The 18,460-nt window shown below is 37.7% G+C and overlaps 2 protein-coding genes across 8 annotated transcripts in view; one reads left to right on the forward strand and one right to left on the reverse strand.

Annotated features, from left to right (window-relative positions):
- Nucleotides 1–3,338, reverse strand: part of ARL6IP6 (ADP ribosylation factor like GTPase 6 interacting protein 6) — a 45,245-nt gene extending 41,907 nt beyond the window's left edge. For 2 of the 4 annotated variants that reach the window (XM_060152870.1, XM_060152871.1), the window contains exons 1-2: nucleotides 2,355–3,338; nucleotides 793–846 (exon numbers count right to left, since the gene is read on the reverse strand). In XM_060152870.1, the coding sequence (XP_060008853.1) occupies nucleotides 793–846; nucleotides 2,355–2,754 (454 nt within the window). In that variant the 5' untranslated portion in view covers nucleotides 2,755–3,338. The remainder of the gene's footprint in view (nucleotides 1–792; nucleotides 847–2,354) is intronic. The other 2 variants (XM_060152872.1, XM_060152869.1) reach the window with 2 other exon arrangements.
- Nucleotides 3,339–3,712: 374 nt separating this feature from the next.
- PRPF40A (pre-mRNA processing factor 40 homolog A) overlaps nucleotides 3,713–18,460 on the forward strand; it is a 54,834-nt gene continuing 40,086 nt past the window's right edge. Inside the window, exons 1-3 of one of the 4 annotated variants that reach the window (XM_060152873.1) lie at nucleotides 3,713–4,165; nucleotides 5,310–5,441; nucleotides 17,684–17,764. In XM_060152873.1, coding sequence (XP_060008856.1) covers nucleotides 3,764–4,165; nucleotides 5,310–5,441; nucleotides 17,684–17,764 — 615 coding nt within the window. In that variant the 5' untranslated portion in view covers nucleotides 3,713–3,763. The remainder of the gene's footprint in view (nucleotides 4,166–5,309; nucleotides 5,442–17,683; nucleotides 17,765–18,460) is intronic. The other 3 variants (XM_060152875.1, XM_060152876.1, XM_060152874.1) reach the window with 3 other exon arrangements.

An 18,460-nucleotide genomic window follows, 5' to 3' on the forward strand; every position in this document is an offset into this window, starting at 1 on the left:
ATCACCATGAGGACTTTAGCCTTGAGGAGGCAGTTTAAATAGGTTAGCTAAGATTGGAGGAGGGAGCAACATGTGGCCTAGGAGGGCAACCATTTCCCACCCGCCCCACCCTAATTCAGAGTGGTCAGCCAAAGAAATTACAGCAAACAGGAGCAAAACATGCCAGACAGGTCAAGTTCTGAAGTCTTCATAATCATTTTGGCACAGAGAGAAATAATGATAAATAACAACTGAATTTTTCACTACAAACCTGTAAACTGCAGCATTCTACAGACATACTATAGAAACTCAGGTTGACTCTTTCCTAGTCATGATTAACCTGTGTAAGTATGCCCAATGCTTTTCATATTTTTTGAAAAACCAAGTTGCTTATAAGGGGATCTGAACTTAAACTTCTCATGAGGTCTGCTTAAGATGTTATCTTTGTTAAGTTTGTGAGGTAAGGTTTTTTTTGTTTGTTTTTAATTCCTGGGAAGAAGTGTAGAGAGACTTTTCCAAAAGGTAACTAAGAAACGTTAAGTATTCTCTGAGTCTTTGTTACATACAGTTGTATTCAAAATGTATTCCTAGTATGTCTGGTATACATACATATACACACGGAGATACCCCCATACACATGTAAAAAGAAAATCTAATAAAAGTTACCACACACAAATGCAAGTGAAAAAGAGTAAAACCAAACTGCACAGGGAATATATTAAGTATTTAACCAAAATTCTGCATAGTTTAAGCATAATCTAGAAAAACAAAAGTGAGCTCAAAAATCAAATTAAGTGACAATAAAGTCCATACCTAACAGTCCAGTGTGTACATCATCTTCATTCTTCAAATTTTCAGCATGTAACTCTGTAAGTACAAAAAGGGCTTGGGTAAAAAAGACAGTTTTATAATTTGAAAAGTAGCTCAAAGGCCAGAAAGACATTGTGGAGTTGTGGAAAGCACTCTGGAGCCCAAAACAACTGGGTTCAAATTCTGATTCCATTTACTAGCTAAGTGACCTTCAGTAAGCAAATAAGATGTCTTTATGAGTCAACTGCCATGTATATAAAATGGGAATTTTTATTCCCTAGACATTTTATGTAATGCGAATTACTAGGTTTTGAGTTCAGCTCCTTTCTCTACCCTCCAAAATAACCACAGCTCAATGTGTCCTGCAATGTACTTCAACTTATCAGGTTTTGTGACTTTATGAACAAAGGCAATCTTTCAGAGCAAAAGAATTAAACTACCTACAAGACAAAACTCTGAGCTGCTTTGAAAAAATGGGGGAGGGAAGTGATAGAGGAAAGAAACATTGGCACCCATATTTAACATTGACAATTTACACCCATTATCATTGTTTGAAGAGGTAAAATTCTCATATTAACTTGCCAATCTGTCTTGTGCATGAAAATCAAGCATGGTAAAGTGTTAGATGCCATCTATACCCCACTAGGGGCTTGGAAGCAATGAGGAAAAGTAAAAACTGGAATTAAATAGATTTAATTCTACTTAGTGAAGTAAAATACTTGAGTGGCAATGTGTTGGGTGCTTTTCATACAACAAACTAAGGTATTTTTTCTTGTTTTAATTTTTCTTTTTCAGTAACTTAACCAAAGTCACACACCACTGAGAACTGAACTTTAAACTGACGTCTGACTCTTTCCACTGCAACATAAAATATCCAACCACATAATACATCTGTATAAGCTTTGGAAAACCTTTCAAGGCACATCTCTTTCCATTCCAACCTGGCCAATATTTCAACTTAAGACACGGAAAATAACACCATTAATCAGAGAAAGAACCTACTATCTTGCTCCTGCAACAGAACTTCACCACTACACTGGGTTGCAAACCTAATTCAAAACCCAAGAGGGTCTATTTTACCTATGCAAGTATAAATTTGGGTTGGGATGGAAATCCTTGTCCTTCAGCAATTCAACGTGTACAGAGGAATCAGTGGATTGTACATCTTTAACCATTTGTGGATTAAACTCTTTGAACGTGTATAACCTAATAATTACACTTTGCACCGTTCCTTTAATGACGGTTGTTATGCATTTTGCTTGATTTTGCCAATATTTTACCGCAAGTGTTCACCGACTTTAAGATATTTTTCCTTCAAGACTACCCACTTATCAAGACCCTTTCTTAAAATGGGTCTCCTGATCACGGACCAAAGTTCTCTACCTTTAAGGAAAGAGAAGACAAGGGAGAAGATCAAAGAAAGGTGCGGACGAGGACTCTGGATGAAAGCGGCTACCAGCTTGCCGGCCTTTGACGGAGCGAGGGCGACGAAGGGGAGAGCCACGTCCAGGCTCAACTAAAGTAAACTCTGGACACACTTTCAAGCCCTGGGCTTCATTCCGTACCTTTTACGATCAGGTAGGTGATAGCGAGAAGGAAGGCGAGGAGGATGGCAAACAGCAGCGAACAGAGAACTGAGAGGACCTGAACCGGCCAGCGCCGGGCTTGGGCTCTGCCGCCCGCATCCGCCGAGAAAATACCATTGCGTTTATCGGGCAGGGCGGGAGACCCGTCCCCATCTGGCCGGAGTAGCGAGTCCTTTCTAGGTTCCGATGACGCCCCGGCCGAGAACTCCGCCCGCAGGTCACGGGCCACTCGGTTGCATCCCTCCTCCTCGTCGACTTCACCCTCACCCCAGCTGTCTCTCTGAGTGAAAGCGGAAAACGCCGGTTGATCAAACGGGACAGCAGTGCCTAGACGGCGGCGAGAAGGGGCTGGGCGCCTCCCACTCTCCACGAACGACATGGCGGGAAAGACAGTTAGGTCCGCAGAGGTCAGGCGTCGCCCACCTGCCCCGCCCCGCGGTCGCAACAGCCAATCAACGGCCAGGCCCTCCACGGCCTCCACCACCTGGCCCCGGCGCGCAGGGGTGCACAAGGGTGCGTGGCTGGGCGAGGAAAGTGCCGTGGGGCCCGAGAAAAGGCTGGGCGCCCCCGGACCAGAGCATGACCCTCAAGTAGTACGAAGGAAGGGGCGCAGTGAAGTGCGCGGAGATAGACAAGCCGAGGCCCAAGGCAGCCGAGTGTCCTCTCCCTGCAGTGCTTAGTCCGGGCCAGCGATCTCCGCCGCCGCCGCCGCCGCCGCGTCACCTCCATGCAAGCTCGCGCCCCGGCAGCCCCAAAGCCGCACCTCCCCGACGCTCGGTCCTAGCGCCCGCCCATGCCCCTCTAATACACATTCCCGAACCTATTTGCTTTCTCTCTTCTTCCCCTCTACGCCTGCACTAGCCCCGGCTTCCCTCATTAACGGCAGCTCAGCTCGCCACGCCCTCGCCTCCCTTAACTGCCCTTTCCTCCTTCCCTGTCGCATTGTTCTCCCCGCCCCTACCACAACTTCCCTCCACACCGCTCGGCACGCCTCCTCCCCCCACCCCGGCGCGCGCTCGCCAGCTGGTGCGTACAGAGCTCGAACCCGCTCCTCACGACCCCTCCTCTCGCCTTCCCCGCCCCCTCCCTCCACCTCGAGCCCCGCGCGCGCGCATCCAGCCCCGGCCACCGCTAACGCTAGAAGCTGCTTACTCCACCCCCACCCCACCCTACCCCACCCCCGGCGGCCTCAGGTTTGCGGGGCGTACGTGACTCGGGCGGGGTGTGAAGGTGGCAGGCCCCCACTGCCCCACCCCCTACGGGGTGAGGCTGTCTAAGCTCGGGAAGCTGGGATACAGTTGTCTTCCCTTCCCCGGGAGAAGTTGGTGGAGTTTTCCCGGCAGAGGAGTCGGCGCAGAAACTTCCTCCGTCCCCCTATTCCCCCCTCCATGCAGGCGACGCCGAGTGAGGCTGAGGCTGGGGGCGAATCGCCGAAGAGCTGCGTGTCGGCAGCGCAGTCTGATTGGACAGCGGGGAAGCCTGTCAGCTTATTGGCCCCGCTGATCCCGCCCCGTAGCGCAGGGCAGCCTTTAACCTTTAGCCCCAGTGGGCGCCAGCCACTCAGATCGCTTCTTGTTGGTATGTGTAGCGGCAGTGGCCGCCGGCGGAGCAGTCTGAGTCCGACGATGAGGCCGGGGACGGGAGCCGAGCGTGGAGGCCTCATGGTGAGTGAAATGGAGAGCCATCCTCCCTCGCGGGGTCCCGGGGACGGGGAGCGGAGATTGTCCGGCTCAAGCCTCTGCTCCAGCTCTTGGGTCTCTGCTGACGGCTTCCTGAGGAGACGGCCCTCGGTAAGGGATCGGTGGGGCAGGGGGAAAGCGGCACAATGAAAAACGGAGTCAGAGACAGGAAGCTTTCTCCAGGAGGAGAAGATGAGAGTGGACGAAGGAAGAGCTCGAGATGGTGGGATATGTTCCGAGGGAGAGAAATGGGAGGGCGGGGATGCACAAAGGAAAGGAAGTGGGACCGTGGAAGTTCCCAGTGGGTTTGGCCTAGGCAGATGCGCGGTGGAGGTGCTGGGCCCTAGGCGGGGTGAGCGTTTTGGAGAGGTAGGCCCGATTAAGCAGGCGGGGGGAAGGCAGAGACTTTCTTCGGTAGACTTTAATAGAGGCTGCCAGAATTTCTTCACTAGTAGTAGTGTTGTCTGCAGCGGGGGGACAGCTGGGAGAATTGGCAGGAGATAATTTCCTGCTTTTAAGACCTGTAACAATGGACACACAAGTAAAGAAAGTAGTTAGTTGTCTTATAAAAGCGCGTTAAGATGGATGAATTAGTTGTTTGCATTTAGTGTCCGTGAGTGACAGACCTCATTCTTTGGGTTTTTTGTTTTGTTTTGTTTTTTGCAGGAGTAATTTTAGCTGTGTTAGAGATTCTCTTAGGAAATAATATGTTTGCTTGTTAGGAGGGAAGTGTCCCCGGGTATCCAATACTGTTTGTTTTGTGTAAGACCAGCCCTCATCTGAGTTAATTGGGTAAATTCAGCGTTTTAAAGCTTAAAATCATCTTAGACATGAATTTAAGAATAAATGAAGTTATAAAATAAAAATAGTTGACTAGCTGATATCTGTGTGAAGTAGGACAAAGTTGTGGTTTTCACCATAACAGTTAAGTTGGCCTTCACATGCATTTCCTCCCAGTTTAGCAAACCAGTTGGTAACTGATTAAATCAGCATACTTAAAACAACAACAACTACGAATTAGGTGTCCAGTGATGATTTTAATTTTTTCCATTTTGTTCTGAAATTTGGTCAGGTGCAAGCTCATAAATACTGGTGTTGTACATTTTATTTAAGACAAGAAAGTATAAACTAACTCAGTAATTGAATCACACATTAGCCAGATATTATGTCATGCATATAACTGATTTGTAGAAATCAGATTTTTGAGAAGCATTTATTGGTACTTACTAATTTTTAAATTGTCCCTCTTTTTCAGATGGGGCACCCTGGCATGCATTATGCCCCAATGGGAATGCATCCTATGGGTCAGAGAGCGAACATGCCTCCTGTACCTCATGGAATGATGCCGCAAATGATGCCCCCAATGGGAGGACCACCAATGGGACAAGTAAGAATGTTTTGTTTTGTATTTCTTTGTTTACTTTTGCCCATGGTATTCTTGTGTCAAAGAATTTCAAAATCTGGGTCAATACTTACAGCTGTTTAAGTTTCAGTTTATGCCAGAATAATGTTTTTAAGTGAAATGTTGTATAATCATGACAGTAACCAAATTTTGAGTGTAATGAAAAATCTGTATAAGAGATTTACTTTCTACAGCAACAAAATTGAGTTGTTTTTGTTTGTTTTTTTAAATTTAAAAGTAGCAAAGTACATGTAGGCTTTTTAGTTTAATGACTTTCCCCCCAAGTATGTCAATTGAAGTAAATATGCTATGTCAATATAATTTTTGTTGGTGGACCTTGTACATGCATAGAATCTGAAAACAGCAGTTGTTTAGGCCTTTGGCTTAGGATTAATTTTATTCCTGAAAAAGCTTCCTGGTGTGTGTGTGTGTGTGTGTGTGTGTGTGTGCGCGCGCGCGCGCGCAATGGGGGTGGAGGTGGGAAGGTTCTACTCTGATTTGGTTCTTCATAGGACGGTGCCAAATAGGTAGTTTATTTTCCACTTATACTATTTTGTTTTTTTTAAATGATTTTTGCTTCTGCACTTCTGCTTTTGAGCTGTCCCTTCCATCTCCAGCATAAATTGTAAACATTTTGTGGGAGTGATTTGGACCAAAAGGTTTTAATGCTGACTCAATGAGTTCAATAGAACTTAATTCCTAGAAAAGCATCCAAGAAAGGTAACAGGTTCAGTTACCGTAAATAATTTTATGCCCCCTGTTAGGTTCTATAATACACATATCCTTTGGTGGCTGGGTTCTTTCCATTTAGTGTTTCAATAAATCATCAAGTATTTAGGGTAACAAAATATTTTGGAAAGCCAGTCAATTAGTTATGATCTTTCTGCCAGTTGGGGGCATCATTTGCTTTGATAATCATTTAAGCCTTGATGGTTTGAATTATTGGTGAAATTGTAGTGGAGAAAGGAGCTCGCTCTGTGTGTATGTTTTTGGTTTTTTTTTTCTTAAGAATAGAAGGGCTTAATGTCAAGTGGTTTTCTTCTTTTTTATTTAAGGTATTTAAGAGTATAGCCCTTAATTTTGTATAAAAAGCTTTATTCAGAGGCACCAGGCCCAAAAGATTCTGCCTGTAGGAGTTCTTTAAATAAAAGAACTATTTATTCTGTTACTCTAGGATAGCACAAGTTTTAAAACTCCCTAGGTGATGGAGAAACAACTCTGATTCCTCTTCTGTTTCTTTCCATCTCTAAGCAGCAAGGAGCTCTTCTTGTTTTCTCAGTAGAGCTGCTCTAACTAGATAATGAGCTTTAAAAAATATTTATTCTTTAAATGCTCTGGTTCTTATTTAAAATTAGTTTCTTTCCACAGAAAGATAAAATAAAACAATTTGCTACTGCCAGATGCTTCTCTCTTTTCTGGGGCCTTCTGTTTCCATTGGGCCAATCAAGGTAAGTTTTGCAAGGGATTGACCTGCTTGCCCTTGCTGTATTGGTGCTGTTGCACTACCAAAACCAAGATACCAGCTAGTCATTTTGAGTAAAATGCAGATTTTATTTTTTAAGTACTCATGTATCTCATTGACATAAGCTGGTCACAGTTTGCTCTATGGCCCTTTCTCTTTAGCTCTGTAGTGACCATCTTCCTAGTAAGGTTTTTTGCTACTTGGTACACATCCATTCAAATACTCTGAATTTTACCTTGTGGTTTTCTTCTACTTCTTTCCTAGACCAGTATATGCCATGTGCCTTTAAGCGTACCTGACTGTTTAGATGTTCAGAAGTCTCTCTCTGTTGGCTCCTGTTAGGATAACGATTGAATGACTTAAGAACCCAGCTCTGAGGAACTCAAGAGAATACCCATTTTTTTTTTCCCTTAGATTATTCCTTTTTTTCCTCTTGATATCTAACAAATATGGGGCCCAAGTCTTGGTAAAACAAATTCTTGTTTTAGCTTTGATAACAGAGTGGAAGGGCATGGATAATATAAACAGTCATGTATTCAGAAATCTAATTTAAAGCCCTATAAACAACTACCTTAAAATAAAAGTTGATAATTCACAAACTTGATCCTTTTTTCTGCATCATGTCTTCTGTCTACCCGCTCTCAGAAGTATAAGTGAGCAGTAAGTGATCAGAAGATAATGAGAAGAAGCAGGATGCCTATATCGCTCACTGCAGTGACACAAAGTTGGTAGGGTTCTGTCATCAAATTTTAAATAGTTAATTCACAAATTCTTTAGACTTTGCAATTGAAGGTTATGGAACCTTCATGTATATTGCCTAGTTCACATTAAGATCTCATTCTGGGACCAGCTGAGGACTAAAATTGGTGGCAGTCTTACTTGCTAAGTGATTGTGGTCTTTGGGATGTTACTGAACATGACATGAAATTTTAAAACTTGTTTGTAAAATAATATGCAGACTGGACATAACAGTCTACAGAAACCAGAGTTTGTACTTTTTGAAATGCAGCAGATGATTTAGATTAGAGGAGTAGCATGTTTGTTTTAGTTCAGGAGATAACCTAGAATGCCTTTTTAGAATTTAGGATGAATCTATTAGTAGTAATAGATATTTGGAAATTATCAAATAGGTCTTAATAATATTCTTTCAAGTTTATCCTGTAGGTTAAACTTGCCTTTCTTATTGTACATTAACTTCAGATGGGAAAGTTGTGCTTCTACTTTTACAGAGTTATAGGATCTTACAGTTGGAAGGGACCTTACAAGTTTACAAATGTTAATGATAAAATAATTTTCCTGCTTGGTGGCAGTAGAGATTTGTATTAAGATATAATTATGTATGAAGCTGTCCTCTTTCTCTATGTGTATTGTAAATAATGTTTTGCTTTAAAATATTTTCACGTCTTATTCTTTTGTTGTCTTTTCTACAGCATAAACCATCCTTATCACAGGCAATTTGGCCTTCACTTAAGCCCAAGAGAGTCTTTCTGCCTGACTTTGTCTTCTTTCTTTAATTCTTAATTTTCCTCTTCTTTTAATGAGAAGAGTAAAGTAAAAGAATTAAGGTCCCTTTCAGCTCTAACAACCTATGATTCAGTTTAGATCATTTGATAAGGATAGGTGATATGTATAAGATTTTATGGGTTGATATGCAAGTAAAAATAGGAAATTCTTTTAGTAATGCCCCCCTAATTCTAATTATTCATTATTTTTTTCTTGTTGCCTTTGTTCAATAAACTGATAAATGAATAATTCCTCTTTAAAAATAAGTCAGATTTTCATGTTCTCGTACTGAGTAAGGCGGGTTTTTATAGACCTTATTTCTGTTCCTGCTGCTATCTGAGCTTAAGTCATTACACTCTCATGCCTAAGATACTCTTTACAACTTTTGAGCTGGTTTTCTTGCTTCAAGCTTGTCCCCCAAAAAACTCTTTTTAGATTTCAATGAGTTATCTCCTTGCCGTAGAACTTCCACTGTTTTTCTGTGCCTATAGCGTAATGTCTACGTTCCACAATTTAACTTTCAGTTATCTCCCATAGTATATAATTCAGAGCACGATTCTGAGCTGCATGTCTTCACATTCCCTAATATGAATGCGGGCTGGTCTTTTCATGGTATTTTGAGTAACTATATTAGTTCATGACCAAGGTTGTGCTGTTTTTCTTGCTCTCCTGCCCCCCAGCTCTCTACTACCATGAGCTTTCCTTTATTTACCTAAATTCTGCCATTTCAAGTCCTGCCTTCTCCAAGAGGTCCTCAACAATAAATTTTCCCAGCATATACCTCCCCTTCAGATTATTAAAATAAAATCCTACGTAATCCGCCCATAACTCTTACTATTTCACTTATTTTAGCACTTGTTTTGTTTTATTATGGTTTATTTGCTTTGCCTTTCCAACAGTTGTAAGCTCTTAGGGGGCAGGGGCTATGTTCTGAACTTTTAAGAAGTCTATAGGTGCTGAGCACAGTTCTTGGCACATCATGGGTGCTCAGTAAATTACTTGTTGAATGAATGAAACAAATGCAGATACCCTTTCCTACAATATAAGCCAGAAAGTTAGTCAGTGTTACATGTGACTTTTCAGCGGTTACTTATGACTTCACATTGTTACCACTTATTCTTGTTTTTAGGGTCTGTCTCTACTGTTGATTTTCAGTTTGACAAAAATGGAAGATAATTAAGATGAAATAAGTAATTTTTGTTTGGTGAATAAAACTAAAGAACTTCCATTTACTTTAAATTACAGGCAAATGTATTTCTGTCTATATGACTTCATTGGTGATCATCTCTTTAAGTTTTACCAGATTTTTCCATACCCTAGGGAGAAATGATGATTTGGAATATAGGCCTTCCAGAGAAATCCAATATATTGATTGGTGTCTTAGATTTATCTGACTGACTTGATAAATTGTTATGCTGTTGTTGCTTGTGAGTTATCCTCACTTTTGGGTGTTATAGGGTCCTTGCCATTGAATTGAACATTAGCCAGTGAAAAAGATTTTTTTTTTTAGCTTACCTGCTCGTAGATTGTTGAATCTAGGTAACTTTCTTTATGTATTTATATTACCTAGGTGAGTGCATTTTAAAACATAGATTGACCCATACCTACTGTGTTGGTATAACTTTTGGGCTGTGTATATGGTTAGATTTTGATAGGTTTTAGTTTCATTATCTTTAGATAGCAACTCATTTAAATATGAACTCATCTATTCAAAAACTTCAACTAGAGTAGTATTTCTGAGTATATCGGGATTACTTGAAGAGATGTAAAAAGACCATGTCACTTTGGAAGAATGAACTGCACCCCTCCACCCCTTTGAGATTCGCAGGGTGCAGTATTTTCTAAAGATGCTAAGAAGTCTTGCAGAAGCCTTTTAAAACTTTTTACTTAGTATTTTTCGGTTTTAGTTGGCCATCTTCCTCTCCCCCACTTCCACAGTCTCCCTTGCCCCCCTGTTATCTGTTTATTTTGCTTTGTCTAGCACATTGCATAGAACTAACACTGCCTGTAATTAACATTTTGCGAGAAAAGCTGAATTGGGATCACTTACCCATTTAGTCTGCTCTTCAGGATAAAAGGGCAATGTGGAAATCAGTATTAACACACATAAATGTAGCAGCTCATAGAGTTGTAGAGTGCAACAAATGTATTCATTAATGGTGGAATCAGAAAGGAAAGAAAAAAAAAGGGACTTCCCTGGCAGTCCAGTGGTTAAGACACCACTCAGGGGGCACGGGTTCCATCCCTGGTGGGGGAACTAAGATCCTGCATGCTGCGCAGCCTGGTCAAAAAAAAAACCAAAAAAGATCTCAATGGGTTAACCTGTTGGTTTTTGATTGGGTTTGTTAGAAATGTTGATGACATGACTTCCAGTCATTATCAAGTGGTATATCAGTAGATAGTGCACATTTGGCATCTACTTATATCCATAGCTATGCACTTGAGTTTTTGTTTGTTTTTTTACCTAGAGAAAGAATTAGCCTAAGTTGTGAAGGTTTCTAAGTTGGAATGAGTAGATATACACTGTCTCATTTAAAGTTGTCATTAGTCTTTCATTCTTATTTCCTATTTCCATATCTTCATATTTCCATTGTCAGGTCAATTTAGCCAATAGACTTTGCCCATTTTCGTCAATAGACATTTAAGCCTCTTCTTGACCGTGTATTAGTACAAAGGTGAACACTGTATATATATCATGCACTCAGGGAACTTACAGGTATCACTCAGGTGCCTGGCCACACTGTTTTCTCATCTTTTAACTGCTGATTTGACTGTCACGATACTTGTAGACATTCGAATATTTAGTGGAGATGAATGTTTTATATTTGTATTCTTTTTCTCCCTGGTCAAGTCATCATGTTTCTTCTACTTATTAAAAAAAGTTAAGTATAGTTAGCGATTACTAAAGATGTGGTATTTTGTATGACAGGCTTGAAAGAAAATCCTCTATCTGCTTCTTTCTTACTTGGGGCACTACACTCAAAGTGGAAATCTGAATCTTCTCCAAATCTGAGTGTTGCTGTTAGCCGTGTCTCTTAAAGGACTAAACATGCCAGCAAGTGAGAACTGAGTTGAAATACAGTTTGCTTTATCTTAGGCTTTCATTTTTTTTTTTTAAACAAAATTTTCATCTCATTTATCTTAGACTTTTTTTTAACAAAATTCTCAAATCTTATTTATTAGCTCCTGATCTGTTTGGGTTAAGACTTTTTAAATTACCTTTTGATTAATGAATGAGCATTAAGTTTCTGTTTGAGAACGTGGGCTTGGTATACTTTCTTCGGTCATTGGGTATCAAGAAAGTTAATTCTCTGAAAGATGATTTTTTTTAGTACTTTTAAGATCATTACATATTTATGATCATATATTTGTTGAATATAATAGAAAATTACCCTCTCTTTCCTTATACAGAAATAAGGGCTAGTCATAAAGTTGTCTACTACAAGTGTTTGAGTCTCTGCTATGTCTATGTAATTCTCTTCTGTACGAGTAATACTTACATAAATTAAACATGCTCTTTGTCCTAAAGGTGCCCACAATTGAGAAGGAGCTAAAAATTTTCATATGGACAAATATTTAATGATTTAGCTAGATATAATACTGAATCTAGTTTAAAGGAATTGGGGAAGAAGATAGTAATAGTCTTGTGTTCCTCTGTACTTGCGTTCTGGAGGGCTCATGTCCAAAAGGAGGTTTAGATGATTTTTAGAGTAAGTTTTATAAAATCTTTGATTCTATATGACTTGAGACACCACAATCTGTGTGTGTATCCACAGTATGTTTAGAGCTTTTTAAAATTCAAGTGATACAATTCATTTTTATTCAGCTCCTTTTCTAAGTTTTTGTGTCACATATCAACACCCAGTGATTTTCTTTTTATATTTTCTGTACCCTCATTTAAGAAGTTTGGGGTTTAGCAAGAGACAGTGGACTAAATAATTTAAACTATTTACTTGCCTTTTTTTCACATAGTTTTGTTTTTTAAGGTTTCAGGGAATAGAACTGTGATACCTAATCTGTGTTAGAATTATAATTTTTATCAGATGTTTGTATATAACTGATTCATATACCCTATTGAATTTGATCCTCCTGACTGAAAAGTGGATTGGCTAGATAGATGTCCAGTTTATAGATAGGAATAGGAAGGCCTAGAGAGTTGAGTGAATTGTAAAGCGACATTGAAAAGCCAGCACTAAATGTGATCCTTAATCTGGGATTGACTTCTCATTATGTGTGTTGATTCCTACTGAAGGTGATGGTTTTACAGTATTTACTAGATGCCTTTAAAGAACCAAAGTGCCTAACTAACAGATAGCTAGGGAATAGATGAGAGAAGGGGCAACATGAGAGATACTTTCATTACATGAGTTGAAGGAGAGCAGTGGTAATAAAACAGCTTTCATTTATTGAGCACTGTTCTAAGTGCCTGTGTGTATTCATGTATCATTCCATTTAATCCCTACAACAGTCCTATCAGATAAGTACTATTTTTTCCCCCATGCTGCAGGTGAGGAAATTGAGGGTTAAGTAAAGTTGCCCAAGATCACATAACTGGTGAGTGGCCAACTGGGGTAGGAATTCTGGCAGTCTGAATCCAGAGTATACTCAATAGCTGTACTAGGCTGCTTCCCTATATAGCAGTATGAGATTATGCCATGTTACACCTCCTTAGAATTTGAAGGAATAGTGTATACTATAGTGAATTCTAAAGTCTCCAGGTTGAGAGAATTTAGCAAACTAAATAATTTTGAATACTGGCAGTTGATTTATTAAATGGTAAGGTTCTACTCCCTGTGGGAGCAGTTTGTGCAAATAATGTCTATTTTTTATCTAAATGTTTCTTATATAAGAAAATGACATGTTTTGAGTTTATATATAACTGTCGATGAAGAGGAAGTAAGGTTAAATGATTGTCCCAAAATTAAGCCACTTTGGGTTGTTAAGGACATGCCTTTAAACAGGTATTTCCATTTATTTCCAATTGAATGAATATTTAGTTACATTCAAAGATGTAGTTTTTGCATTTATTCAAAACTTAATTTTTTGCATTCATTTATGTATTTGTTTATAAGGTAAGTTAGTGGTGTAGGGAATAGTTGTTTTAAAATACTGTGTGCTTAATGTTAATAGCCTCTGTAGAGTGTATTTGTGGAATTGACTTTAGCACGTTTAAAAGGAACAAGTATAAAGGCAAGAATCAAACTTTTTAGGTAATCAATTTGTAGCTACATGTTGGCAGCAAGAGTGATTTTTAAAAATCAACCAAATTCAAGAGTTAATATTTAGACAAAAAATAGGTTAGATTGTGTGATTTCTTTCCAGCAGGAAAAACTTCAGGAAATAATTATGAAGAAAAGAACTTTTGAGGTGCCCACATGAAGATGTACACTTTTGTTTTCATATCCTAATAAAATTGGGCTAATTTACATTTTGTATAACTAATTTGCTGTAGCACTGATAGGATTACTTTTATTACTGTACCTTTTTTTATAATTCAAATATCTAGAGTGATCAATGAATCATGCTTGTTTTTATCTAACATTAGACATTTTCTAAACTGGGATGCTAAGAATGACTGAGCGGATTCTGTGGTGCTCCCTAGTTTTTACTCATTTTTAATTTTCTTCAAATGGGTGATTCTTAGAATTTTCAAGAGATTCTTCTTAACTTTTATCATTAAAAGAAGAGAAATAGAAACATCACACAGATCGTTGGCCACTTTGAATAAAGCATATCAAGTTGTATATCTGAGTTACTTTTTAAAGGTGCCAAAGTGTCCATTAAATTTAGATGTTTAATATTTTAGGCAATTTAGCTTACATCTCACATATATGTCTTTCACCCATAACCATTCTTTCTCTGTCTCCTAACAACTGAAATGCTTAATTACAGCACTTAATATATTTGCCAAAGTAGCTTAAATGGAAATTTATGAAGCTCTACAAGGTTATTGTAATTTTATAGCGTGCTTCACAATAAGCTTAGTATGAGCTACCACTTTGTAGCTTTAAGAATGATCTGGCTTGTGGAATTTGTTGTGGCATTACTGTAGCAACTATGTTAAGAATTTGTCCCTGTAACCATTTTGAACCAACATCCTGTTTTCATTGAATTTAAGATGTCATCATTGATGAGACACTCCATTATATTAGGTGCCCTGCATGAGAAAAAAACAAATGAGAAGTCTACGAATAAAGCTGGGATGCCAAAGGGCTATTCCCTCCGTGTGAAGCAAGAAGTAAATCTGCTATGGAAAAAAGGACAGCAAAGTAACTTGAATGTCTCAACTTTGTTTATTGGGCAAAAGGAGGGAAAAATCACTTCTGATCAGGATTTAAACCACATGCCAATTCTCTCATAAGCTTGCAGCCTATATTCCCATTATCAGTGTGGTGTTAAAACAAGTAAATAAATAACTTAGAAATTTTTAATGGTCTCAGGTTGATGGTGCTGCCAAGTGACTGGCTGAAGTCAACACAAATCCTCTGAAAGAATTCAACTTCAGTCAGACGGGTTGACACATGCATCTCCATATTAGGTGTATTCTAGAATTAATGAAAAATGGAAATGATAACATTTCCGCAAAATAGATTCCTCAGGCTTTGGGAAACAGGCCAAATTCTTGTAATAGCTTTTCATAAAAACATAGTATTTTGCATATTTATATTTTTGTTCTTTGGTTTCATGTTAATAACATCACAGTTTTGCTTTAGAATTATCTATTTACTTTTAGAATATTCGGTTGTACATAATTTAAGAATCTTGCCAATTTTCGTCAGGTTGAACAAGCTTAACTAGTTGCTACCCCTCAGAATTTACAGAGATACAGAGGGAGAATTTAGCTTTTTATTTGACATTAAATCTCATTATATAACCGATACCATGAGTTCTAGTCTAAAGGCAAAGTTTTGAGATGTTTTAAAGTTTGAAGTGTGGGAAGAAGAACAATTGAGAGAACTCTGTCAAATTCTGTTCTTTAATGATTTTCAAATATTGTTTGCTGTGTCATTGCCTGGTCTAGTAAACATTTGTTATATGTAAGCTCTTTTGTGCTTTGGTTTTGGATGGGCTTTGATCACTGTGTCTCTTATGAAGTAGAGTACTTTAATTTGAAATTACATTTATTTGTACAGTCATTTGTACTGCTATCGTGTGGAAATGCTGTGTTGCATGATGGAGATTTTTTCCCCCTTTTTAAATGTCTTTAATTCTTTTTTTAAGATTTAGCACAGAATTCTTCTAATTTACATGTTTAGTTTTAAATACATCATTCCAGAAAGTTTTAAAGTAGAATGAAAAATAAATAACCCATATTCCATCTCCCTAATTATCATTTTTGGTATATTTTATTCCAAATTTTATTGTGTGTACATCTCTGTTTAAAAATTTTAATCGTAGTATACACACAATTTTGATTGTGACTTTTTTCTCTTAACATGGAGTCAGAAGCATTTTTCATGTTGCCACAAAGTCTTTGTAGTCATAGTTTTGATATTTGCTTAATGTGGAATTTCTTTTTCTTTTCTTTTAATTGGAATATAGTTGATTTACAATATTATGTTAGTTTCAGGTGTACAGCAGAGTGATTCAGTTATACATATATATGTATGTATCTATATTCTTTTTTTGGATTCTTTCTCATAGTTTATTACAAGATACTGAATATAGTTCCCTGTGCTATACAGTAAATCCTTATTGTTTATCTATTTTATGTACGGTGGAGTGCATCTCTTAATCCCATACTGCCAGTTTATCCTTCCCCCCACAGTTTTTAATTCTTGAGAAAATACTTTGATTCATTTTTCTCTTAAGTTTTCAAATTTCAGGTTCTCCATTTAGATTAGAAGTCTAGTTTTTGGACATGTTATTAGCTTTTGATTTTATATGCAGACCATTTTAATAGCAGGCCATTTCTCTCTGTGGCCCACCGTGCTTCCCCCCATAATTACTTAGTTCTTAAAAGAATTCAAACATATTTGCTGTTAGCCTAAAGCAGAATTAATTGTGAGGGTATATCTGTTGAGGGGAGAAGGGGAAAAAGCCTAGTTCTCATTCTGTTTGAGTTGTAGATGCTTGTCACTGCTTTGTTTTCAAATTCTGCACTTTTATTTTTGTCAACTATTATTTGACCTGTATTTCAGGTTCTAGTCACATTTCTAGTCAAGTTCTTGTTTAGTGATGTTTAAACAGTTTATTGAATATTTTGTGGAACAAAAAGGCTTTTTTGGTTTTTTCATCCATTAGTACCATGCTACTTCATTTTAATGATAATTTAGCCTGGTTTTGCTTCATGAGTTGACTTTCAAAAGTAATAAACGTCAGTGTTCAAGTGTTTTCTACCTTAAGTAGGCTTTATATATTCCTGTTGACCAATATGCTTATTTATTTTTTGTTGTTCCTATTTCTCAGATTGTTCATTTAATTTAAAACTGTTGAATAACTGGTTACCTTGTTCCAGGACCTATGATTGTTTTGTATAATTTTATCTCCCTTCATGTTTTCCTTACATTCGTTCATATTAAGATTAAAGTTATGATGTGAGATTATACTAATATATGTGAACATTGCATCAGAATCCTTTGGAAATTTATGTTAATCTTCATGATTTTTATTCATACTAAGTAGTGAAGATTGATTCATAGATTTGGATAACAGTTATTGGTAGATGAGTTTAAGCCCCCAAACTAATATATTCTTTCCCCAGATATGCATGTGTGTATGTGCTTTATTAAGTTTTTCTTTATAAGAGACAGCATAGATGACTTGAGTTAGAAAAATCTGTTTTTTATGTATTTGTTTAAAGTCACTGAATTATAAGCACCTTTGAGCTAGAAGTTTTAAAAAGACCAGATGGCTATAAAAATTATTTAATCAGATATTAAAAATCAAAGGTGAGAAACACTGAAAAATTTTTTTTGCCTTGCTCCAAAGAAGAGAAAAACATGGGTGTTGAGTTAAAATTAAAAGAAAATTAATATTCTTAAATTTTAAGTTACAAATAGCATACCATAGTCTAAACTTTTAAATGTATTAAAATAATTATGACAATACATATAAATAATGACATAAGTATTAAAATAGGTCATTAAAAAATACTTCATTCATTCAACAAGCACTTACTAAGCATACTATTCATGTAGTGTAGTATTCACTGGGTTTTAATCCTAAGTTGTACATATTAGTTTTAATAACCAGATAGATTCTTAAAATCCTATTAGGTGCTTTGGTCTTATATAGTAATCTTTTTTTACTTTTGTTCTAGATGCCTGGAATGATGTCTTCAGTAATGCCTGGAATGATGATGTCTCACATGTCTCAGGCTTCCATGCAGCCTGCCTTACCGGTAATCTTGTGAAAGTAACTGTTTTCTGTGATGTTTTGATTTCTTTTGTCTATGAGATAACATACGTATTTTGTAGGCAATCATGTTAGCTTTTTAAGTGCCTCCTAAGTACTACACGATGGGAATTACATGGACTTTTATTTTTAGTTTCTTGAATCCAGGCATTTACATTTTTTCCTATATTTATATTATAATTGTTGTACATCCTTAGTTACTAAGTTAATTCTACATTAAACAAGTCTAGAATTCTAAAAAGCATAATTCCTTAGCCAGAAGCACTTTATTGTTCTTGTAGCGTTCTAATCTGAAAGAGCAGACGTTTGCTTTACCATATACTAATTAAAAATTGATAGGATGTGATTTAATACTAGATCCTAAATTTAGAAATCAGAAGATTTCATTTGAAATCCACATTTCATGAGACTTCAGCTGTGGCACATTACTTAGAAAATCTTTGAATACTCTTATCACCCTTATTGGGTGGTATAGCAATATAGAAATCATTATGATATTCAAGTTAGCATGACTTATTTATTAGTTACAATGAACAGATGTGGCATACTCCACTGGGGTAGGCTTTCAGTGTCGTATCCAAAACCCCTAGGGCCAGATACATTTCATTTTTTTTTTATATTATAAAGTAATACATTGCATATAGTATATAATAATTATGTAAAAATTTCCCACGGGATCTTG

This window comes from Lagenorhynchus albirostris, chromosome 6, assembly GCF_949774975.1.
Source record: "Lagenorhynchus albirostris chromosome 6, mLagAlb1.1, whole genome shotgun sequence".
Taxonomy (NCBI): domain Eukaryota; kingdom Metazoa; phylum Chordata; class Mammalia; order Artiodactyla; family Delphinidae; genus Lagenorhynchus; species Lagenorhynchus albirostris.